This window comes from Gorilla gorilla, chromosome 17 (genome assembly GCF_029281585.2).
Source record: "Gorilla gorilla gorilla isolate KB3781 chromosome 17, NHGRI_mGorGor1-v2.1_pri, whole genome shotgun sequence".
In the NCBI taxonomy this organism is placed as follows: Eukaryota; Metazoa; Chordata; class Mammalia; order Primates; family Hominidae; genus Gorilla; species Gorilla gorilla.
This window is the reverse complement of record NC_073241.2, coordinates 65594358-65620638: the sequence shown is the minus strand read 5'-3', so window position 1 is coordinate 65620638 and position 26281 is coordinate 65594358. Positions and strand designations below refer to the sequence as shown.

Below are 26281 nucleotides of genomic sequence, written 5' to 3'. Positions count from 1 at the left end.
GAGGCAGAGACATACTATTTGAATCTCTATAAAAATCTACATTAAAATATAACAAATAATGGGTGAAGAGCATATGGGGTCTCTATACTACTTGTTACAAATGTGTGTGAATCTCAAAATACAGTTTTTAGTATTTAAAACCCATCCTTTAAAAAAGCAACCAGAAAGCAAAACAAAAGCACCATAAACAATATTTATAAAATGAAAAATGTCAAAATACAAATGGGTAAAAACAATTTCTACAAACACTAAAATAAAAGGGTAGAAGGACAAACCACCAACAGCCTGAGATATGCATGCTATTATTATCTGCTCAGCAGAGAGCAGAGGGAAGCAATGAGACATCTGACAGACCTGAGAACAGGAGAAGCCAAAATAACCAGCAGATATTCACTGGAGAGTATATTAGGCTCATTTGAGAACAGCAGCTGAAACTGAGAGGGGTATTGACCAATCTAATGCTAGGTAAGTCAATGGTCCCATGGTTTGGACTAAAAGATCTGCAGCAATCTAGCTTCTATGAATTCTTAAAACTGGCCCCCAGGGATTCCTTCCAGGATAGGAGAAACTGCTGGGAGTGGAATTAAAACTCAGAAATAGTGGAGCAGTAATATAAAGGAAAGAAATGCTCAAAATAAAAGTGAGAGACAAGAATAGAGACAAGAAATCTCAGAATGCAATCAGTCATGTTTCTAAACCCTATGCTAAAACAATAGATGTCTGTGAAGTTAAAAAAAAAAAAGTGAATCAAGCCTCCTTCTAAAAGTTCAAGAAAACTGATTTTATATAAAAATGAGCAACATAAAAATATCAAGGTCAAATTTCATACAGAATTATTATAAGGAAGAAGAGAATAAGGAGTTTAATAACATCTGTACAGACAATTAAAGCATGTCAAAAAGTCATAGCTAAAGTGCCTAAAATCACACCTAAATTGTACCTAAAGTCATACCTAAAATCTAATTTATAACCTACTTTTTCAAAATAAGAGATACAAGCTAAGAACATAAATCAGAATTAGAAAAACAGAAATGAAATGAACAGAACTCAAGAATATCATTTGAATTTAAATAAATGAAAAGTCATTAAAGAAATGATAAACTAGGACAGAAAACTAAATAAACACAATAATAATAATGCTTCAAGAGATGCAGAAAGTTAAAGGGGGGCATTTTTTCAAATCAAAAAGAAATGACAAAAGTGATTCAAGAGAAACAGAATCACTGCAGGTAGGCAAAGAAGGTCTAACACACACCTAACAGGGGTCCCTGAAACAAGGTGAACCAAAGCAAAGGAATAGAATATTGAAAACTATAAGAAAACTTTCCTAAAATTTTATATATAATTTGAAACCACATAAAAGATCCCCCATGTATTTGAGGATACTGACTCAGAAAGACCTATACCAAGACACAGTCTAATTACTGGACTTTACAGAAAAAAATAAATCTTTTAGGCAAAAATAACAAGGGACATAAAAGCTTATTATCATCAGACTTTTCAAAAGCAATACTTTATATACGCAAAAATGCAGTAACAAGGACATAAAATGTTGGCCAAGGATATTATACATGGCAAAAATCTTATAAAGCGTACCAATAAACTGTTAATGTGCAAAACTTCAGAGACCTTTTTAAAGAATCTACTAGAAGGAGGGTCCTCAAATTTTTTCTGACTCCTTATCCTCTTCAATTTATTTAGGATCCCAAAGAGCTGTGTTTATGTGGGTAATATCTACAGACAAATTACCTCTTAGAAGTTGAAACAGAAATTTTTAATTCTTTATGAATTAATCAAAAATAGCAAACCCAGTATGTGCTAATGTACATACAACATATTTTAGAAAAAATAACTATTTTCTCAAACAAAAAAAATTCATAAGAGTAACATTGCTTTTATTTTTGTAAATCCTTTTAATATTTATCTTAGTAACAGCCAGACTCACATATCTGTTATACACTTAATTTGTTGTGATATCACAAGTCACAGAGGTTCTGGAAAACTCCATGCACTCATGTGAGAATGAAAGAGGGGAATAAATAAAAGGAAAATACCATCTTAGAATTATTATGAAAAAAACGAATTATTATGAAAATATTTTTTTACATCAAAGACTCCCCAACTCGAGAATGAGTTTCAGACACACAAAATGACTAGAAAGATATCAACATAAAGATTGATGGTGAACTTTAAACATGAAGAAACCTGCAGAACTAAGAGAAAATGACAGCTAAAGTGAAGTGAGTATAGTTTACAATGGCTACGCATTCTGACAATGCAGATAAAGATTTTTTTTTTTTTTGAGACGGAGTCTCACTCTATCACCCAGACTGGAGTGCAGTGGCACGATCTTGGCTCACCGCAAGCTCCGCCTCCCAGGTTCATGCCATTCTCCTGCCTCAGCCTCCCGAGATACAGATATTTTTAAATGAGAAGAGCAAACACAAAAAAAAAGAAAAAAAAAAAACCTAAACTGCTCTCAGTAGTTATATTGATGGTGGTAGTACTGCTATTCTGATATTTCTCTGAGTGTGATATAAATTTAAGTGGGTAAATATGGGATATTCTAATTCTATCCACTCTTGTGTTCTTGATAACCTGGACGTGTAGGGGTAGAGAAACAAGATGAGGGTGTAATATAGAAGAGACTATGTAAAAACCTTGTAGCACAGAACTTGAATTTGAAGTATTAGTATGCTCTCATGAGCTACTTTATCCTAGGTAAATAAATATACATGTATACAACACATATCTCCCAGCTTCTCCCACTGAGGAGGCTCAGAAACTATGACAATCCAGTAGCAGTGAACATCTGCAGCACTCAAATTGCTGTTTTGAAATGTTTTCTATTAACGACAACAACAACAACAAACTGGGCTTCCTAGAGACATAGTTGATTCCAGACCTGGGGCAAGTGATGCATAAGATGAACTGAAACATCTTGCTCTACCACTAAGAGAGGAAGCTAAAGAGAACACCCGTGATGATTCAGAAGCCTCCTTGGGTTCCAGTGGCCAAAAATGGGACAACTCAAACTTCAAGTACATTAAGTGCAACTGATTGAAACCCATCAAATACACTTAGATCTGTAAGCTCACAGTAAAAATCCTAGGTTTTCAAAACATGCATGGTGGGTGGTCCCCCTCTAGTGCTGCAGGGTGGGGATGGTTGTTGGCCAGCTATACCACTCTTTCCTCTTGGCTCCTTCCCATCCAATTAATTCTATATGCCATTTCCAGAATATTCTCCCCTGCTCAAAATCTCATGTCAATGATTCCTTATTTTCTATTTTGTAAAGTAAAAATCTCAATGTCTGCTTGTGAAGACTGTCTACACGATGACCTTAATAATGACTTTCATCCGGGAAGCCCAATATTTAAATTGATTTTATCTTGTTTGACCATAACAATGAATCCATAAGACAGATAGCATGCTCCCCAGGAGACGGCTCAGAAAATCCAGGTCTCCCTCACTCAGCCTGATATTTCTCACTCCCCTACTCCCATACCAGTGTTCTTTCCTTCCTTGATCTGCCCAAGTAGGTTGGATTTGCTTTGTAGCAAATTCACTCTGATTCTGCTCACGCTCATCTGTGTGTCTTTTCTCCCATGGTTCCCTCAGCCCCTTCTTGTTATTTAAATAAACCCTTCTAAGTTTTAATCAAGCCACTCACTTTCCAAGTCCCTTCCTAAGACTAATATATCTGTAGTCCCCGGGCTTGTGAATCCAAGTGGATTAACTAGCTCCCTGCCCTCACATAGGAAACCATCAGAACCCAGAGTTTTCTGAAGTTTGGGACCCTAATATCAACCCTGCAGTAGGATCAGTATAATTTAAGAGGAAGCCTTCTGGCCCCAATCACAACACCCATTTCCTTAAGCTGCTTAGAGAATTAGGCTCATTTCACTCCCCTTTGTATTCTCCAGGTCTAGTTGGGCACACAACTGGGACTCCAGGAGAATGGTTTCCTGGGGAAATGAATGAATGATTGCCTTTGTGTAGCCCAATACCCTGAATTGGTGGGGATTACGGACAGCTTCTTAGTCCCTCTGTGACTGTCTTGGGGCCAGCTCTAGAGCAGCAGTTCTCAACTGCAACCACTTTTGCCCTCAAAGGGACATTCGGCAATGTCTAGGAGTATCTTTTGCTGTCACAATTAGGGGCATTGCAACTGGCATCTAGTGGGTAAAAGCCAGGGATGCCACCAAGAATCCTACAATTCACAGGACAACCCCACCAAAAAAGAAGTGTTGGCCCCAAATGTCAATTGTGTCAAGGTGGAGAAACCTTGGAGAGAACAATACAAGGAAAGAGAAAGTGTCCAGAAGATCTGGACCCCTAAATGCAGTGATGGAAATATCACAACATGCCACGCCAGATTCAGATCCATCATAAATGCTTTCACCATTACGTTTGTTTAACTCTAAAATTAAGCAGGCAGCCTTCTGCCCTGCAGCCGTCCCAGAAGCATGTGGCCAGCATGGCAGACACTCTGGAATGACCACATCACAAACTAACTGGAGCTGGCTGCAGCATTTCTGCCTACTAATTTTAATCTTTCTTTCTCAAAGGTCATGAATATTTTCAGACCTCTAAGCACAGGCATATTGTGGGCAGACTTAATATATGTTGCTTCCAGTTGGCAAAGGACTTCACTCACCAACACCCTAAGCTGAGTTACAGGCTTCACTTTGGCCATGTCACTTTCCAAAAGACTTTCTCAGTCCATTATCCTAATTGGCAAATGATATGTAAGTACCAGAAGGCTGTGTGTCAGCAGTTACATTTATAATGAAAGCCTAATCTCCAAAAGAAAACACTAATTCATTAAAACCTCCTTTCCCATCTGCCATGACAGTAGCCAAAGGAAAAAGAATCTGTGAGGTACAAATTAGCTGCCTGCGCATGAAACACAGACAAGACCAGACGAAGGGGAAGCAGGAGATATACCCTGCTTGGCCCCAGGAAAGTCCTGTCCTCACTCTACAGTCTTGCCATGTCTCTAGGTCTCTAAGAGACAGCAGCTTGAGGATCAGAGCCTGGGAGGGCAGGAAGTAGACTTTCCTCTGTCCCCTACTCAGGGAGGGCTTTCTTAGCAGACACAGTTCAGCTTTGGCCACTACTCAGGGAGGGCTTTCTTAGCAGACACTGTTCAGCTTTGGCCACTATAAGTTATCAGCACTTCAGGGAAACTTGAGAGGGTTTGGGGAAGAAAAGGAAGATGACTCCACAGTCTGATATTTCAGCTCGGCTCTCACTATAATCCCACACTCTGCTGGCCTTATTATTCATATAGATATATTAAGACCCATCATGTGTTATGCATTGTGCTAGGGAAGCCAATTATAGCTACCCCATGCACAGTGCTTACTCTGTGCTGGGTGGGGGTTCTGGGCACCTGGCATGAATTCACTCATTTAACCCCCCAAAACCCTATGACTGTCTCATTTTACAGGTAAGAAAATGGAGCTGGTGAGAAATCGCCTGCTCAAGGTCATGCAGCCTGTAAGTGGTGGTGCCAGGGTATGAACCAGGAGGGCCAGCTCCAAAGTCCACCCTGCTACACCAGGGTCCAGCGCCACTGGGCAGCACAGCCAGAGCTTACGTGTGCGGTGAGCACAGCATGCCACAGGGCCTATGACAAGTGCTTTACATGCCCCATCTCAGCTGTGGAGGACAAAGAAGACCACAAGCCATTTTCCCTGTGGCATGGGGAGACATTTGAGCAGAGCCTAAGAATTGAGTAGGAGTCAGCAGACACAGGGGAGGCACCAACACAGTCAGGGGGCCACATGGTTTGTCTGGAAAGCCACCAGCAGAACGAAAGCTGGAGGGGCAGGAGGTGTCTCATCATCTCATCCAGGCCTCCAACCCACCCTGTAAGGTGTGCACACGATGACCAACCATGCCCTTTACAAGAGTCACCTGAGGCCTAGGAAGATTACAAGAGTCACCTGAGACAAGGGTCCTACTTAAGGTCACACAGCTGCTGAGTGGTAAACCCAGGGCTCAGCCAGGCATGTCTGGTTACAAACCCCAGGCTTCCAGGACATTGCTAAGATCCAGTATGTGCCTCACTCACTGCAGTTGTAGGCCTTGAATTTCCTGAGCTCTAATTCCCTGAACTTACCACTGGCTGTGGTACATCCCCTGTAGGACCCTCCTATCATCGAGAAAAAATTCCCATGAACAAGGCTACCCCAACCAGGCCAAGGGATCCCTGTCTGGACTCCAGGCACCTGCAAGCACCCCTGCAGAAACAGGGATCCTGGCATCTGTCCAGAAACAGACCAATCCTAAGAAAAATGGCCTCTCCCTGTTCCATGAGCCATCCCCTTTAAAAGTGGGTACACTTTGCCCCCGAGACACTAGGTGCCCCTATGTTCCCTCCATGGAATGGCTCAGACCCTTCAGCATACTGCAGGTCTGCACCTGGTGACAGTGAAGTGTGCCCTTCACACAGTGTTGGCAGCATCAGATGAAACCTGGCCTTATGCTTATGAAGAGATGCTCCAGCAAAAGCAGCAGAATTCTCACTGGTGCCTACAGTTGGAGTGCTGGGCTTTCTGCCCCTCCAATCCTAATTACCCATCGGAGACAACGATCACTTTCTGGTGAATATTCATGGACTATCTTTCTGGGGCAAGAGGAAAGAAAACTAAAGCAGTGCATACCTGTCCATACAGGTAAATACTTGATCTTTCCAGGTTGGATTCATTTACGGATTACAGGTGATTGATCCATGTGGACCACTCGTTATTTCTCCCCACCCCCAAGAGTTTGACGGTTTAATAACTTCCTACTTCCCCTTCAAGGGAGTGGAGAATCACTCCAGGCGTAACAGGACCATCCTCATGTGGTAAGTGTGGGTCTGTTAGATCAGTCACTCAGGTAGGAAGTTTTCTTAAAGCAAGTTTGCTGCAAATATACACATCTCAAAACCATCACTTGTTCATGCCTTGACACACCAAGTCACAGAGGTCAGAGTGTGAGGTCCTAAATTGCCTCACGTTTGTTACATTATTCAAAAAAAGTGTTTTCTGAAAAAAATCCAGGTACAGAATGTGCTTGCAGAAAATCAAAACCAGCAGAGCTCAGCACAAGGACAGGGTGCATGCCAGAGCAGGACCCAGCACCAGAACAGGCTCTGTCTCCTCCAGAACAGCAGGCACCAACGAGGCATCTGGCTGCACACCCCAAACAGAGTCACATTTTATTTTAGACTCACTCCTATCTTTAACCTGGAATACTATGGCCTTAAAAAGAACAAAGCTCAGGGCACCTCCAGTTTTAATTTAGCTCAGCACAGCCATGCTCCTCCAAGCCAGAATCACTCACTGCATAGGGAAGAAAAGCAGGAGCAGCTGCCTGTCACCTGCCCAGTGGACACGTCCCCCTATCACCTCTGGACCCAGCTCATCTGTCTAGGCTGCTTGACAATTCAGCTCCATACCTACAGAGCAGGACTGGGGCTAAAATACCCAAAGCCTCAATGCCGGAGCCCAGTCTAGGGAGGATCTCTCTGTGGGGCTTCCTGGGTCCACAGATAACACTGATTTTTGCCTCCTGGATTAGAAGCAGATGGGAAAACAGGCAGAGCAGATGGATAAAGCCTTACCACTGAGACAGCTCATGACAGAACCGGCCTTGCATCTGCAGCCTGAAGGGCTCCAGGCAGTTCTGAGAATGGCGACTGGCCTACCACAGGGGCAGGTGACCTTGAGGGTCCTCAGAATAGGACACTCATTGAAAAAGGAAGGGCCGAGCCTGCCCTACTCATTGCCTTCTCCCAGATTCACCCGTCTGTCCTCAGAAAGGAGTCTAGGGGGAGTGCAAAGAAGACACATGTCCTCCTGGGGATCTGAGGGGAATTCCCTGCTCTCTCTGGAACAGGAAGAGCAGGGCGTTGGGCTCCCTTGAGATGCACCCACCGCAAAGGAAAATGAAAATCCATATTACGTCATTTTAGGGTCTATACGTGGAGAGCACATATTTAAAAAACAACAACAACAATAACAACAATGCTCCAGGAAAGGACAGTAATTATGTACGTCCACTGAGAAATGGAAGTGAGGAGTATGCAGGACTGGCACTGAGTCCAACCCAAAAGCCCAGTCACAGCTGCGTGATTGTGGAAAAGAATGAATTCTAGGACTATGATTATTTATAACCATTAATACTGAAAATCACAGGTGACACTGTTTGCAGAAGAACCCTGTGCATTCTCCACAAGTCAACTGACAAAGGCCCAGCGATGGGAATCCCAGGATAAAAGGCACCACAATGGCGGGGTGGGAGGAATATGAAGGTGAGTTCTTCAGTGTTGGGGTCTGGGAGTGTTGACCTAAGGGAGAATAAAGGAAAAAAGGAAATGTACTTGCAGGCTGCCTGCCCTACTCTGACTTCCTCTTCTTCTTCCTCTTCTTCTTCTTTTTTTTTTTTTTTTGAAGCATCAATGCATCTTTATTCGCAAATAAAAGCTGCAGCAAGATGTCATCTACACATTTGTACAAAGATTCAGATGTCCTATATCATCACGATCCTCAGAAAACACGAACCCGTCATGCAGGAACGTTGCAAACACTGGCAGGCTGACCCCTCATCTGCATTTGGCAAGAAGTGCCTATCAGGGCCCCTCCATCCTGCCCAGGGTGCCCCCCAGAGGAAGCTGGCTTCCCAAAGCTGGAGAGAGCCCAGCCCCCAGGGCACCTTCCCTAGAAAACCATAAATACATAGATCATTTGTCTTCAAATTCCCATGGCAAATACCACATTTATAGGCAAAATGATACAAAAATATGAACCGAACAGAAACTTTAGAAAACCCTTATTCTCCCATCTTCATTGTTGGTGGTGGTGGTCTGTTTTGTTTTTTGCTTGTGGTTTTGGTATAAACTCCTTCTGTGGAAGAGGCAACGGGTGCCTGGGCTCTGCCCTCAGGACAGAGCAGGGTTCTCTTGGGAGGGGAAGAGACTCGGCCATCCCTGCCCAGGAGACCCTGGGGATGGATCTGCATTGGGAATGCCACACAGATCCTCCACAACCCAGGCTCTGCCGAGAGGAAACCATTATAAAAGAAAAGTAATCCTGAATCCTAAAAGACCCCTGGGGCATGCAGGTAAGTCCTGCTACACAAAACTGCTTGGCTGCAAAGAAGGCAAGATGGACATGAACACAACTGGCGCTAGCCGTGGCCCGGACAGTCACAATGGGACTGGGCTGGCCCTCTGACTCCTAGGCCTTCTCATGGGACTGGGTTACAGTCCCAGGAACACATTTTACCCATTTTCTGTTTATGTCTGAAAAAGAGCAGACCTGGGGAGACCAGTGGGGGCTCCTGGTGTTTCACTTTTCCTGTTTAGCTTGGGCCCTGTGTCTGGTTCAATTTAAGAATCAGGACAACGTCAGAAAGATATGATATGCTATAGAATCAGAAGCAGAGGAATGAGGAGTATAATTAGTAATTTATGAGCAAATACCTTGGAGAAAAACCACACCAAAAAGGCAAAAAGGCAAAGATTACAGTAACACACTTTCAAAGACACACAAAAGTGCTTCTTAAGTTTATATAGAGAGTTCTCCAATTTTTAAATAAACTATGTCCCCAAAGTTCAGTTAGGGAAACTAAGGCTCAGGACAGCTCCATGATTAGCTCCTAGAAACCCCAAATTCCTTCCTTAAGGCCCCTTTACCCTCCAACCTCTCCACAAGACAGGAATAGCCTCCACCCCTTCCTATAATGGTCACACAGTCTCACTGGCAAGCAGGAGTAGACACATCACACCACTGGAAAAGCAAGGGGCAATGACAGCACACGGTAGCACTAGAAGCCCAGGGGACATCCAGAGCGGGTGGGCCGAGCCCTGCCAATGCGGGGTGGAGGAGCAGCAGGGAGATGGATGTGGGATGAAGTTCAGGTATCTAGCACACATTTCAACAACAGGTCTAGAACTCAGGGAAAGTGGGAAACTTCAAGTATGCAGCTGCTAGTTAGAATCATGAAAGTGGATGGAACTGCTTCATATATGTACTGCATTCACTTATGTGTCTATTTCCTTTACAGCACTTAACATAATAGTTACACCCACAGACACTGAATAAAGATTGATGTGTTATTTTGAGTCAGGAGGAAATCTGGGAACGTCTCACATTACAGTAACATAAATGATAGTGATGCTTTCAAGCTTACCCACAAGAAATTGCTGGATTTTGACAGTAATAACAACAAAGCTCACATTAATGAAAACCTGCAGGGCTACCAGATGCCAGGTTCTTGACCTAAGACATCCTCATGGCTCATCAGTCCTTTCCGCAGCTCACAAGGGAAGTGTGAGAGTCCCCCATTTTTGACAAAAGTGTCATGTCCCAAATCTAGCAACCTGATGATGCTAGCTCCAGAATTAGAATGCTGCTTCTCCCTAACCCACCATCTCCCCTCAAGCAGGACACCCCTGAGGGGGAACTAACACCTTCTGCCCACAGTCTGGGCCCCTGACTGAGCAAAACCTCACCCAGGACACAGTCCAGGGCACTTGCCTTTTTTGGGGTGGGGAGGGTATTTTTGGCTCCTAAGCCATTTGTTTAAGAAAGAAAAATAGATATCCCAAAGGAAGGTTGCCTTAAAAACTTCTATATTTTGAATACCTAATCTTAGATTCTAGGTACACAACATCATTTGGAGGTGACATCAGAAGTTCTACCCACAAGGCCCAGGTCAGTCGTCTCTTGCCTGGCCCATGAATGGGGTGCTGCACTCAGAACCCCACCTTCTCCAATCCCCCCAAGCTAGACCCCACAGCCTGGAGGCCCTATGAGTCCTGATGAAGGCCAGGCCTCAAGTAAGACCCCAGAAAGGACTGAACCTCAAACCCTGGGGACAGCCGAGGGGAGGCAGGGCCACACCTAGAACTTGCAGCCCAGCTGCCCTCTGAGTATCGCCACCACAGCAGTGCTGCCCTCCAGGAGCCTGGCATGGGCTGTTCCAGGCAATTTGTGCACCATCTCAATGCACACACCCACACTGATCCCACTCTTCAAGATTCCACTGTCTTCCAAGACAAGCCACAGCACACACAGGTGACTCACACTGGCCTGGGCAATTCCAAGCCAAGACAGCTCCATGGGGCTCCTTTCAGTGTCTCTAACAGGCACAGAAATTGCTCGTTGTTTTTACGGCTTTCTGCTAAGAGATACGTGGCACTTTATTTGTTCCCAGCAGCCTCTGAGGCCCCTCAGCCACTACCTGGTAAAGAGGAGTGCCCGGTCAGCCCACCCCTGGCCACCCACATCACCCTTGCCAACCCCAGCACCCATGCCCATGTACCCAGGATGCCCTGAGCCACCCATCAATGCAGGGAGATGAGGCAGAGGACGGACAGTTTCTAAGGTACCCCAGGCCAAACAAGTCATAAAAAGCTATCCAGATACTGGGTCATCTGAGAAATGTATTGCCATATGTACAGTGAAAGTTTGCCATCACTAGCATGTTTCTTGTTGGAAAGACAAACATACAGATTGTATTTTTGGTGCAATTTGAATAGCTTATTAATTTGGACATTTTGTGAATATCAACTCATACAGAATATTTGGACTACTTTTTATAATGCTTAGAGCATAATGTTTCAACTTTAAAGTTATTATAGATATAACTAAGCACTTGGTGTCATGTTGTGGTGTTTTAATTCCTTTTCATGCGTTTGACTGCCTGGTCATGTGCACTCACGAGCTTCCTCCTCCATGCCAACAGCCCTTTCCATCAGGAGAACACAATACAGGAACACACCGAGATGGTGGGAAGTTGCCTTCATGGTCACAAAACCTACTTCATTTCCATGAAGATGAGAGCTTTTCAGTAAACATGCTGACTGTTCAGTGCTTGCCAAAACTGCAACATTCTAAAATGTATCAAAAACAGGATAACTGGAGGCCAGGTGCAGTGGCTCATGCCTGTAATCCCAGCACTTTGGGAGGCGAGGCAGGCGGATCACCTGAGGCCGGGAGTTTGAGACCAGTCTAGCCTGGTCAATATGGTGAAACCCTGTCTCTACGAAAAATATGAAAATTAGCCAGGCATGGTGGTGGGCGCCTATAATCCCAGCTACTCACAAAGCTGAGTCAGGAGAATCACTCAAACCTGGGAGGTGGAGGTTACAGTGAACCGAGATCTCACCACCACACTTCAGCCTGGGCAACAGAGCAAGACTCTGTCTCAAGAAAAAAAAACAAAAACAAACAAACAAAAAAAAAACAGGATAATTGAAGAGAACCATAAAAACAACCCCAATGCCGGCAGCTAAGCAGGAATTGTGGGATCAGGATCACCCTCAGGTCTTAGGTTGGCCAACTCCATTTTGTAAGAACAAGTAAAATTTTAATAGAAATTTACTGACCTACAGTTTCAAATCTGTCGGCTGCTCAAAAAAGGATAGTAGCTAAAACACATTTTAAACACATTAATTGGGCGTTACTTGGTTTTCATATTTAAGAGCTCCACAATGTATTTCCCCAGTTTAATAGTTAATACAATTCTGTGATCCAGTTCTGGTTATGGAAGATGGGCTCCTTCAAGAATTGGAGGCAAGATATACATTTCAGTCCAGATCAGCTCTGACTCTACAAATAGATCAGACACTCTAAAGTCACATTCCTTTAGAGGAACTGGACAATCAAATTTTGATTGTGTTCTAATGGTTTGTAAGGCAACAAAACACAGAACTTTGTGGTGGTGGTGGTGGTATCTGCCACCACTTGCCAAGGTCTTAGCCTGGACCTGCACACTCACTATCTCCTTGACCATTTGCATCATCACCAGGAGGGAGGCACTAGGTCCCCTGTTCTCACTGTTATAAATAACAAACAGGTCTCCAAGGGGTGAGTAACTTGCTCGTGGACACACAGAGGCAGGTCTAGGATTTGAACCCAGTTTGTCTGATTCTAAAACACATATTGGCTTATTCTGCCCATTGTTTGAGCACACAAATCAATACTCAATATATGACTTTATTTTTAAAAATTGGATCTAACACCAATGAAATATTTCTTTAATCCTTTTTTTTTTTTTTTTTTTTTTTTGAGATGCAGTTTTGCTCTTGCTGCCTAGGCTGGAGTGCAATGGCATGATATCGACTCACTGCAACCTCTGCCTCCTGGTTCAAGTGATTCTCTTTCTTTGGCCTCCCAAGTAGCTGGGATTATAGGCATCTACCACCATGCTCCACTAATTTTGTGTGAGGTGTTTTTTGTTGTTGTTTTTTTGTTTTTTTGTTTTTTTGGTTTTTTTGAGACGGAGTCTCACTCTGTCACCCAGGCTGGAGTTTAGTAGCGCGATCTCAGCTCACTGGAATCTCCGCCTCCTGGGTTCACACCATTCTCCTGCCTCAGCCTCCCCACACCCGGCTACAGGCGCCCACCACCACACCCGGCTAATTTTTTCTATTTTTAGTAGAGATGGGCTTTCACCATGTTAGCCAGGATGGTCTTGATCTCCTGACCTCCCAAAGTGCTGGGGTTACAGGTGTGAGCCACCACACTTGGCCTAATCCTCACAATTTTTAAAGGCGATATTATCATCCCCTTTTGATAAATGAGGACACTGAAGTCAGAGCAGTGAGGTCACTTTTCCAAGGTCACACTGCTTCTCAGGGGCAGGTCTGATTCTAGAGCCTGAGTTCTCTCATCAGCCCAGACCTGTGCTATAGCGTCAAGGGTTCAGATACCTGGAGCACAGTAAGTGCTCCAGAGCAGCTAGTGTTACTGGAGGTACCAGAGAACTGAGGTTGAACACAACACCCTGCAGTCAGGCAAACAGATATGGGTGCAAATCTCAACTCAGTCATATGCTCCTCATGGGACCTTGGCCAAGTGATTAGACCACTGCGTGTCTCAGTTTTCTCCTCTATTAAGTGGGAACAGTAATTCTGATTCATAGGTTACTGTTTGGATTAAAGGAGATACACGTGTCGAGTGCTTTGCCCAGTGCCTGGTAGGAAGTATAAGCATTAAGTGTTAGTAGAAATTTCCCTTTCTGCTTTTATAAAAAGAAACTATTTTTAAAAGTACATTGCCCATCATAATGAAACAGAACTTTTCCATTTAACAATTAGACAGATGGGGATGTGAATCTGAGCTCTGCTGTTTAGCTCTGCGTCCCTGGGCAAGCTCCCAACCCTATTTGAATCTAGTTTTCTCCTCCTGTAAAGTAAGGATAATGTATGTGTCAGGAAGATAAATGGAATCACCTCTGTTAAGCACCTTTCTCATAGCAGGTGCTCAATAACAGTAGCCAGTGGGGCCTGAACATAACTCAGCCGCAGCACAGCACCCTGAGAACTCCTCCAGCCTCAGATGTCCACAGTATGAGAGCACTGTGATTCAGGACAGCACCAACTCTGCTTTCAGACAGAATCCTCAGACCAAAATTCCCATGCCCCTTCCATCCATCCATTCCTAGGTGACATCCCAGGCCACACAAGTCACCTACCCAGGAGGAAGCCTGCCCAAGAACAGAACACAGCAGGGCTGGAAGGGCTGGCCAACGCTATCCCAGAACAGTGTGGAAACAGCCGCCTGCACAGGTCACCCACCCTGTTAATAATCAGACAGGGCACTCCCCATGGAAGTGTGGCAGACCAAGTCTCCCTGACAATCACACACACAGACAGACCTGCATGACAGTCACACAGACAGGGCAGCATAGCACTCCAGTTACACAGACAGATTTCCGCAGCACTACCTTGACATTGAGCAAACAGTTAAACCTAGGGAAATTGGTGCCCAAACATCAAAGCTAGAAATGAAACATATGGTCAGTAGGAGCCTTGTAGAGGCTCCTCCCTAACCTGGAGCAAGTCAAAATAATAGAGACAGTCTTACATTCCTAGACAGGACCCGTCTCGGGTTGACAGAATCTGAGACAAGTCAAGGTAACAGAGGCAGCTGTTTGAATAGATTCATTGGAAAGTCTGAGGCAGCTCTCCAGACCAAGCTGTAAAGGAGATAAGATAGAAACAATCACTCCAGTTCCACAGTAGACAGGCCTTGAGGGTACTGGAGCCCTTTTAATCAGACTTAGCAAGCATTTTTTGCCTCTGACCTTCTAGTTGAAACAAAATTAGTTACCAGTAGACTTAGGCAAATGCTATACTGCGCATGAGCACATAACCCCAACCTACACAAAGGACTAAGAAAATTGTAACACTTTGAATTGGTCTGGTGGAATTATCTCCAGCCTTCTCCCTGTATCCGGTTACAGCAATAAATTCCCTTCTTCCCTATTTTGTCTGCTTCTCGTTATTGGGCCTCGAAAAAACGCAGCCGGACCCAGCTTTGTTCCGGGAACAGAAGTGCTCTGGTAGGCAGTCACAGGAAGAGCCACAGCCCATCCCTAATGAAGAACCCACCTCTTCTTCATTCGCTCATCAAAGTCTGCCATCAACTTGTTACATTTGGGGATGACAGCATCCCACCCCATTCCCCAAAAGATGTGAAGCACACACTGCAATTGAAAGGCCACAAAAGCTGTTCCATGGAGCAGTCTTGCATCAGGTCGCTGTCTCAAACCACCACCATCTCACCTCCAGCCTCCCGGAGACCTGGGCCCCACTGCGATGGCTGGCACCATGGAGCCCTGCCCGGCATGTGCACAGGCCAGGAACATGCACAGTGTGATTCCAGGGTCACATAACACGGCCCAGAGCCTTCCTTGACATGCTCCTGAAAATGACAGTCTACTCACTGCCACAGTTTTTTAACTCTCTATTTACTCTCACATTCTTCCCACTCCTTTGAGGTGATACCATGGCGTCATCTGTTAGCACATGGTACTTACAGCTACTGCCTTGTATTCTTCTTCCTGAGAACATGGCAAAGGAATCCATTTCTGAAGTAAACAAATCAAATCTAAGAAACACTGTCAGTACCTTGACCCTTTTAGCTTAACAACAAATAATTTGGGGTCTCCTTCTGAGGGTGAGACAGTATACTGCATCTGGTACAATAGGATCTACACCTTCACGTGCTCAAGAGCAAGTTGCCATCCTGCACAGAATCCAGACCTCACAGAGCTCAGACCAGGACCAAGGAACCAAACCCAGAACAGGGACTTGCAGCCTCTGCCTGGCACCCTCATCCTCCTCTCAGGCAGCTACTACAGCCAGCAGGGACAGAGTGCAGTTCTGATCAGGTGACAGACCCCATTTCCAGGGACTTCCCAACGTGAAGCCAGAACAAGAGACCAGTGTCCAAGTGATCAGAGTGGAAGCATGGAAAGGATGTGGAAGCCCCAGCTCCATCTCCCAGGCATCTGCAGCCTGGCTCAGAAGGAATTTCAGCTGCATTCCCAAACATAGTCAGCTCTTTAAGGGTGAAGTCCATTTTTCTCAGCTGACTTACTTTCCTCTAAGGCAATCTGTGAACCACACTGGAACTCAGCCGGAACACCATCCTTTGAAGCCTGCTGAAACTTCACTTAGGCAAATGTTTCTGAAGACATTTATTTAGATGTTTTGGCAGCACTTCCCAGACTTCTCAAACCAGAAGGGCTGCCTCGGTCTCGGCAATTGTATCTGTAGAGAAGGGTTAAAGACGATTTCAATGGCCTAAAAAGAGGAGCACCAGGCCAGTGCAAAGAACCCGGCCAGGGAATCGAAAGACTCCAGCCCTAGTCCCATGGCATCCCAGCCCCGTGGCCATGAGGAAATGCCTTGCCATTGGTGGACCCCCTTTCTAAGCCCCTGCTGTGGCTCAGGAGGGGTGGCAAGGGCTCTTGAACCTGTAGGTGGGAAAGAACCAAGCTGCAAATGTGTCAGTCAGTGAATGGGGCTCATGTGACTTTTTTTAATGGCTGAGGTAGACAGGATTTCTTTTTTAGCTGTCTTGTAGAGTTTATCTCAAACTAATAACCTTTGTAGCATTTTACAACTTTTGAAGTACTCGTAAATACATTATCTAAATTTAAGAGTGTTATTAAACTGACCATTGACTCTTAAAAGAAAGAAAGAGATAGAGGGAAAGGAAGGGAAAGGAAAGGAAAGGAAAGGAAAGGAAAGGAAAGGAAAGGAAAAGAAAAGAAAGAGAGAGAAAGGGAAAAAGGGAGAGAGGAAAGGAGGCAGGGAGGGAAGAGAGGGAAGGGAGGGAGGGGAATGAAGGGAGGAAGGGAGTGAGGGAGGAAGGAAAGAAGGGAGTGAGGGAGGGAGTGAGGGAGGGAGAGAGGGAGGGAGGGAGGGAGGAAGGGAGATGACCGAAGTATTGACCGGAAACGTGGCTCTATCCCTTGCCCCAATGATTTCTCTACATCCTAGCAAGATAGTGCCTCTTCCTGCCCACACGCCCATAATCCAGTTACTGGGATTACAGATAAGTCATGTTACTTCTGTGAACAATTAATAGAATCTGTTTCCTTTTTTTCAATTATCCTAAAATAATGAGCAGAACCTTTTAACTTTTCTTCTTATTCTGTTGCTATTACTCCAGTATATGGGCTTGAGATGACAGCACTTGTAACAATTCTCCAATGCCTTTCTTTCCTCCTTTAAAATAAACCTTGAACTGGTAGCAGTTTCGCTGAATTATGAATGCTTTCTATATGTTTTTTTCCGAGTTAAAATGCTTCCCATTAGGTATTTATAATACAACAGAAATGTTGAGATGTGAAAAATACATTGACATGCACCCACTCCTCAAAGAACTTTCTTCAGCAAGACATTTTTGAACCATCCATCCTCCTTTTCAACTCCCACACCCTCTGGATACCAAAATTTCTATAAATAAGACAAAGCATTTTGTTTCCTGACATAAATTTTGATTGTCCAGTGCCAAAAATAAAGTTGTCTCTTCATGCGGACAGCCAAAGGCACTCAGAGCTGGTCACTAGAGCTCACATCACACCCCAGAAGCAGGCCAGACCTGTGAGAGGAAAGTATTTATGCAGACACTCTAGTCAAAACCAGGGTGGTTTCCCTATCAGAAGTTGTTTTCTGGATATAACTGATGTTTTGCTGGATAGGAACTTAGGAGTCTAACTGCCAGCGCGTGATTTAAACTTATCTGGTAACACATGCTACAGGCATCCCTATCAGTGGGACTTCATTCTCCATTATCAGTTTTGTTTGCCAGATTTTCATGTTCCTTGTTAAGTGACCAACCAGGATATAAACAATTACATGGACACTGAAGAGTAAACACACTGATAATGGCTCCAAATTCCATTATCCAACACTTCGAGATCCCTAGAGATGAAAGGTAACCAAGTCCTAAAGAAGCAATAAATAATTTAATTAAAGTAAAATGGGGAAAAGGCCAAATACAAATATGAAATGAAGCTGTCGTAAGAGACCCTGAGATATCTGCTTTCTTTCCTGCGATTCAATTCACATTGTTCCTGTCCATTTTCCCTCTCTTGGTGCTTCATAATTCCCAGAGCTGACCTGAGCTTCCAGCCCTATCCAGAAGGTTCCACGCTACCTCTCTCTCACAAGTGTGTGTCTCCTCTTTATTCATCCTCTGTATTTCTGTTTATCCGCATGTCTGTAGATGGTAAAGCCACTCTTTAAATTCATTCTTTAGTTGCTCTTTCCATTTTGGTGAGAAATCAATCCCGAGTTATATATCATATGAATATAACGTGTGGAAAGACGTGTGACAGAACTGAATGGTTCCCAGCATTTAAGGACTAGACTTGGCCAGACACGGTGGCTCATGCCTGTAATCCCAGCACTTTGGGAGACCGAGGTGGGCAGATCGCCTGAGGTCAGGAATTCAAGACCAGCCTGGCCAACATGGTGAAACCCTGTCTTTACTAAAAATACAAAAAAATAGCTGGGCATGGTGGTGCATGCCTGTAGTTCCAGCTACTCACGAGGCTGAGGCAGGAGAATCACTTGAACCCGGGAAAGCGGAGGTTGCAGTGAGCTGAGATCACGCCACGGCACTCCAGCATGGGCAACAAGAGCAAAACTTTGTCTCAAAACAAAAACAAAAAAAAACTACGCTCTCATGTATGTTAATAAACCTTAAAGTATGTTTTACATCCTTCCCATCTCTCTTTTTTTTTTTTTTTTTGTGGCAGAGGGGTCCAGGGGGACAGGGGTTGGACACACCTGTCAATTCCAGTCTGATGGAAGGCCCCTTAGAGGCAGCTACCCACACAGAGTGCAGAGGCTGACAGGCTGACCTGCCTAAGAAATCTCCCTCAGCCGAGACCTAAGGGCCTTCTAGACACATGCACGCCTTGGGGTCTGTCTCCTGGGAGCTGTGACAGATTAATGGGAAACAGATGATGTGAGGTTCTTATCTGATTAACCCACAGAGCTCATTTTTACCTAGAAAACAGAACCACAGGCAGAAACAGGTCACAGACTTGGGGTATAAAGGAGAGGAGGTTTTTTATTTTTATTTTTAAAGGACCAAGCACTGGGAGTCTCCTGCTGCAAGGGGAGACTCAGTGTCAAACCCATCTCATGCTGAGGCTGCAGTTGGCCACTCAGGAGCCTTTGCAACAAGATGAACATCTTTGGAAGAATGAGAGATGGTTTCCAGGGCTTCTGGAGAATCAGAGGATCCTGGCATCAAAGAACAGAAAATAGGAAGTGTGATGACTCAATGCACCTGATGCCACCAGGGAGGAGCACAGCAAGGACACTGTGAGCTTAGCCACCATGATGTCCAGGGACAGGGCAAAGAGGGTGTACCACCTGCAGCTCCAAATCTAAGCTGCATGGTAGAGGCAAGACAGGAGCAGAAGCAGCTTCTTGTGGAATGCAGGACAGAGCCAGCCAGAAGCCCAGGTCCAGGGCCTGGAGTCAATGAAAGCAGGGCAGGTGGGCTAAGAGGGGAACAGATGGCCAGGGGATGGGATGGGGGTGTCTCCCAGTCAGGGAGCAGCCAGCTCCCTTTCTGCAGCATACAGTGGACGTGTGGGGAGTCTGCCATGGAGTAGACCACAGAGGGCCAGCTGCATCTGTGTGGATCCTACAGCAAGCACCCAGAGGTGCCAGGTGCCCGAGCACACACGCATCACCATTCAGGCCTCATGTCTCTCAGCACACAGTGCTCCATGGGCCTCATCTTTACTAGCTAGCACAGAAACAGCACTCAGGTGCTGTCAGAACAAGAGTGTCAAAAAGACAATTTGCTGTTTCCCATAGGAAACCTCTAGTTTTTATGGAAATTCCAAACTGACACAGAGCCAAGAAGCAGTAAGGACCACATGGGAATCCAGCTAATTTTCCAAAGGCCACCCTAGGGGCAAGTGAAATGTCAGAAAAGGAAGCTAGAGGGGGGCCTCCCTGCAAGCCAGGAGGGCTCAGCCATGAGAAACCAGCTCAAATTGATTAGAGGGAAAGACACCCAGAGGTGGAGGAAGGTGGTACCCGGCCTGGTCAGAAAACACAGTGAAGTGGGAGAGAAGTCATGCTCAGATTCACAGGCTGAAGAAGAAGGGCAGAACCTGGAAAGGGTCTGGGAAGAAAGGAGAGGGGACAGTGGTTGGGGGTCATGAATTACAGTGCCATTCCCCACCCTTCGAATACAGAAGCCCAGGGACCCCTATACTGTAGCTACAGGAGGCTCAAGCACTGGACAAAACCTGCACCTCACCTGAGCTGCCACCTCATGGCACACATATGTACACCACCTCCATCACCACCAGTGTAAGAGGGTACCGATGCAGGATCCTTTCCCATTAAGACTGCACACAGCCTCAGGACCTTGCTCAACACAGCGCCCCAGGGAGCCAATGCTCCTAAATCGGCTGGCTGTGAGATGAATCCCCTTTGTTACTCTTGCACTAGGAGGTTCTTCTTGAGGAAATGTTGCACTGTTTATAATTCATCTCTTTGCTATAACAATGTAGTGCAAAGCACATGGCTGCATGATAGGGCCTGCAAGAGAAAAATGCCTTGCAAATTATACATTGATGGCTTTTGCTGTTGATGTTTCTGTTGCTGGAAACTGGCATTAATGGAGTGGCCTTCTCTCATATCATTTTCTTGCCTTTAAAGGTTGCCTTTGTCCCTGTGACTTGACCATCTGAGTAATTAGATGCATCTTATGCAGAGATCAGTTGCTTCAGCCCTGTTGACAGCCTCTGCCTGACTCATCTCTGTCCCTCACAAGCAGACCTCATCATCTCATAGGATTCTGAAATGCCTCTAAAGGCCCTTTGTGCCAGGATTCTTTCACAGCTGCAAGCATAAATGATATTTTGGAATCTTCACCCAAATTTTACACTTTTGTTTAACTCAATATTGGACACTTGAAAGGACAGGCCTCCTGGAACCCAGAGAATCAATCGCCAGGGTTTTACTTTCTAAATGGGAAGACAAAATCTGCTTCAGAAAATTGAAGCCCAGGGGTTTTTAGCCCAACAAAATGCCTTCAAAGCCAGCCAGTAAAAAACACTCACATATTAACTTTAGGGTCCTAACGACTTCAAATCTTATTTTTTTAAGTCCTAGATTCCATTCCTTACCCCACAATTCTTTAGTTCCTTTCTCTTCACGATGAGATTTAGTTATCAGAGCCAGTTGGCCCTCTGAACATTTTTCTGGTGTCTGGAAACAGGATCACTTTTCAGGGACCAAAAAATTTATTTTCTCTAGCTAACCTCATAAAATGCAGACTTCTCATGTCTATCATACGTCTTAATTCTTATCTGTAAGTGTATGCCCACGATGACCATCAAAATTTTCATTTCTTTGAAAGATCGAAGCTAGATTAAGAAGGCAAGTGCAGCGTTCGCTGCAATATCAAGTGGTCATACCAAAAATGTACAAAGAAATAAAAATTACAGTGGAGATAAAGCACAGAGGTACAAAAGTTTGAGGCCTCTCTCTCTACCAAAATCTCATTCAAACCTCCGGCCAAATGCTTCAGAGCCACTACACTACCAGAAAAGACCTGCTTCAGCTGCTAGCTGTAACCATCGAAGCAGAGCCCCTGTGGCCTTCATTTTTCGTGAGGGTTGCTGGGCTGCTAACCATAAAGGCTCACCCACCACACTCTCATCCCAAAGGGTGCTGGGTTCCAAAGTTAACACTGGAGAATTCCAAAAGCACCTCACCTCCAACTCATTAACATGCAGTCCTGGATTCTAAACATTCCTCTACTTAATAAAAACAGGAATGAAGGAGAAGAGAATGTAGGGTGAGGAAGGCATTATTTTTGAGACATTTACTTGATAGCATTTTAAGCCCAGGAGACAAACCCTGGTCCTGGATCCTTCCAGTCCAATCGTGGGTGGAAGGAGCGTCTTCAGGGGAGTTGCATGTGGTGCGAGGCTGAGACAGCAGCCACTGTGCCCCACGCCTGTAGTATTAATATTTCAACTATTTCTTCTGTGGTAAAGAGGGAAATAACCTTGAGAAGAAACAAAGGCTAAAAACAACAGATGTGAAAAAGGTTTATTTTCTCCTTGTCATATTTCCGATTGTCATTTTGACTCAAAATTGTTCCGGGTATTGTTTTCTTTATCCATAAGAAATCTCATCTAACACTGCCATTTGGAAAGGGAAAGAATATGTCACAATAGGGGAAGGTACTTCATGAACATGATTGCACACATTCCATTTTCTATACATAACCAAAGTATAATATTTAGTGCTAATAAACCTATTCCAGATCTTGCTAATAGTAGGAAATGGAATTTTAAAAAAGGCTTTTAATACAAAGGAAAAACTTTTCCTTTTTTGGGTGTTGCTGTTAGTTTATACAGCCAAATCCTCTCATCTGACATAATCAGGCCTAAGGCAATTAATGGTAAAAGTTGATTAAAGCAGAAAATCCTTTTGAAAACAATACATAAAAAAATACATAAACATAAACAAGACCTTACAACATTTTGAACTCGCAGCTATTGTGGCAAAACATGCCGGTCTACCTGTGATGAGGCACAAATAGTTCTCTGAATAAGGATCTACCCATTGGAATTCCACGTAGACTTTCTTTTACAACTCACTCCAATAACAAGGTCTGATTTCCAGTCTAGTTTCTTTGAAGTCCAGCAGAGCTGAAGATGCTTATGAAGAGTAGAATCCTCTTAGATTTTATAATATTCCTCCTCACCTTTTATAGTTATCATAACACATTTACATTGACAGAAATGCTTCTGTAGTGACTAATTTTGAGTCTTTTCCAAAATAGTGAACTTTCAAAGAAGCAGTGACCTTTATGTAGTCATATTTAATTAGTTTATGAAATATTTGGTACTATTTCACTAAATTACATAATTCTGATAACCAGCGCAATTGGCATAAAGAGGTTTGTGAGCAAGCACACTGACTCCATAAACCCCAGGTCAACCCCTAGAGCAGGGAGCATGTGTGTCCTGGTTGAGTGTGGGCTTGAGGGGCTGTCGGTGCTCAGCATGCCACAGGATAAGATGTCACACATCTTACATCTATCACATGGGACGATAGGATACAGAAGTTCATAAGACAAGTCAATAACACAGAAGTTGTTTTTAAAAAATCCTGTACCTGAAATATTTGAGTACATACTGCAAAGGAGTGAGTTTCCTTAAAAGGAGTTAGCTCATTTGGATTTGGATTGAGCTCATTTTCATGCAAGTCTGCTTTCTGCCACCTTACTATTCCTGGGAAAAAACAATTCATATTCATGTCCCAAATTTCTTGTAGTTATCAACTGTGTTTCAACATTTAACTTCAACACTGTTCAGTACATGTTATGTGCCTGGATTTGTTCTAGATCTGGGATGAGGGTAAGGGGGAAGTTTATCCAAAGTCGTGTCACAGACCTTTCCTTTAGATAGACATGATTTATACATATGAAATCACTGGGAAAACACGAAGCAGGTAATAAAAAAGCCACTGATTTAATATAAGTGCCCATATACATTGTACAGTTACTCAGTGCTACAAGCAGTTGAGAAGCAGAATAGTCAATGTTGGCTGGAGGTCCTACGGATCTTACTTTGTTTCCAACAAGATTACCAATCCTCCAGACACCCTGACCTTTCAGTCCCTGAAGTTTGAGTCACCTGCACAATTATTCTTTAGCTGCAGAGTGAGGCAAAGGTTGTTATTCAAGACACTTGCAACCTCACCACCCTCCACACCAAATGAAGTGAAATCACATGGATTTCCCTCGATCTCCAGCCCTGGGTCTCCCCATCCCTGGGTCTCCAATAGGGAAGCAGAGTGAAGGAAGGACCGGAAATAATTTCCTTCACTCCACCCATGAATATGTTTCGGGTATAGACTAGGACTCAACAGGATGATCTATGCTCTTTTGATTAGAGGATTAAATGAAGACCACACCATACATTAAACAAAAGCAAAATTACTCAGATACTAAAAACTTCTAGGCATAAAGTGAAATTCAGTTCCTTTTTTTTTTCCTTCTTATGACATTATATTCTTGCCGCAACTTGGCCCATTACCAGGAGGAAACTGGGCCTCCCGCAGCAAGCCATTCTGAACCACAAATATGTTTGCTTGCTTAAGAGCATCTTGCCCTGTATCCGCATGTACCCTCATCCTGCACTGACCCAAGATTTTCCTTTTAGTCACCTGATAACAACCTGGAGCCCCAGACTCCACTTGCCCACAGGCATGCCTCACAGAGCCACCAGGAGGCACGTGAAGATCAGGTCAATGTGCTAGAGGCTCACAATGGCACAGTCCCCAGAAGAACCTCATCTCCCCCAGCACTGCCAAAAGGCACCTCACCAGCAAGCTGTCTTACCTCACACTCCAGTCACTAACCAAACAGCAGAGGAAGCTGGAATGAAACAGGCCTTCAAAAAATCATTGCTGGAAATTGTTTCACTAAAACTCTAAGAACTCATGATAGGGGCTAGTGCAAACAGATAGCATAACAGTGAATCTTTATTTTATTCTCATAAGTCGCGTCTTTCATCATACGTTTAGTTCCTGAGGGCAGGTGTCACTCACCGATGCAGGCATGGACCCTCACAGACAGCTGCGTCCTTAGGATGATGCTGTGCTTCTTGCCCCGCCTAACGAGACAGGAGACAAAACAGGGGCATCAGAGGAGTCAGCAGAGACACCTCACATGCTGTCAATCCACGTGAAGGTTCTGACATACCCACTTAAGTGGGGATCCAGAGAAGCAGAGACCCACACTGAATAAGAATCTATCCTGAAATAATGTTGACATCACAGGACTTTCACAAAAATAAAATAAAGAAGTCTGACTTTGTTGGTTTGGCACATGCATCTCACTGCCAAGCTCCATCGATTCATTCCATCCAGAGTCTGCACGTAGTCATGCTTGACCATGTTGGGAAAATTTTAAAATCTGTGTCCATGAAGTGAAATTCCTGGAATGTAACAACACAAATCTGCTTGATCATTCTCATGGCTATTTTTACCTTTTTGTGGGGGTGGGGGCAGATATAGGAAAAGGGAACACATCATGGGGTAATCAGAACTGCTTTACTGTGTATCAGTTCAAGACTGTGTTGGCTTTTCTCTTGTACATTTACAGGAAAATGGGAATCTACAAAAGAAGGCTTACAGACTACTTATTATCAGAAATGCCAATTTACACCACACCACATCTCACCTCTGCTTCCTTCTCACTGAATTTCTCATGAGGAAGAAAAAGGGCAGACCTCCCCAGGTTCCAGTCCCACTAGGGCCCATTCTGCTTTATGCAGAGAGGAACCAAAGCACAGAGCAGTTGGTAGAAGGAGATAAAGGGGAGAAAACATGAGTCCTGGCTACCCAACAGGAACAAAGGCTTTGAGGTTTGGAGAAAAGGGGAAGGCAGTGGACAAAGGAAAAGCAGAGCCAGCCAACAGCATGGCAGCAGGTAGTGTGGCAGGGCTCTTGGAAGCGGGATTCCCTGTCCATCCTCACCTCTCTCCACCAAGGCTTAATGTATAACAGAATCTGGCAGTGCTTTCCTGCCTCCTGGTGTGTGGTTGTGTTGGAGAGAAGGGAACACAGATCTCACCAAGCCACGCTACTAATACTGTGATTATGAATTCACAGTAATGACCACATCAATTACATTTTTTATTCTTCCGACCAGGTAAGAGACAGAAGTATAGTTTAAACAATGGTTTGTTGATTCTGATATGATTTGGTTGTGTCTCCACCCAAATATCATCTTGAATTGTAGCTCCCATAATCCCCACAAGTCATGGGAGGTAATTGAATCACAGGGGCATTCTTGTGATAGTGAATAAGTCTCACGAGATCTGATGGTTTGATAAAGGGCAGTTCCCCTGCACACGCTCTCTTGCCTGCCACCATGTAAGATGTGCCTTTGCTCTTCCTTCACCTTCCACCATAATTGTG

General features: G+C 44.3%; 1 protein-coding gene across 9 annotated transcripts in view; it reads right to left on the bottom strand.

The window, feature by feature from the left end:
* The window catches only part of FHOD3 (formin homology 2 domain containing 3), a 479946-nt gene that overhangs the window by 380232 nt on the left and 73433 nt on the right, over positions 1–26281 (bottom strand). For 8 of the 9 annotated variants that reach the window (XM_031003628.3, XM_055368089.2, XM_055368091.2 and 5 more), the window contains exon 3: positions 24908–24972. The exons of the other annotated variant lie outside the window; for it this stretch is intronic. In XM_031003628.3, the coding sequence (XP_030859488.2) occupies positions 24908–24972 (65 nt within the window). The remainder of the gene's footprint in view (positions 1–24907; positions 24973–26281) is intronic. 9 annotated transcript variants of the gene reach the window in all.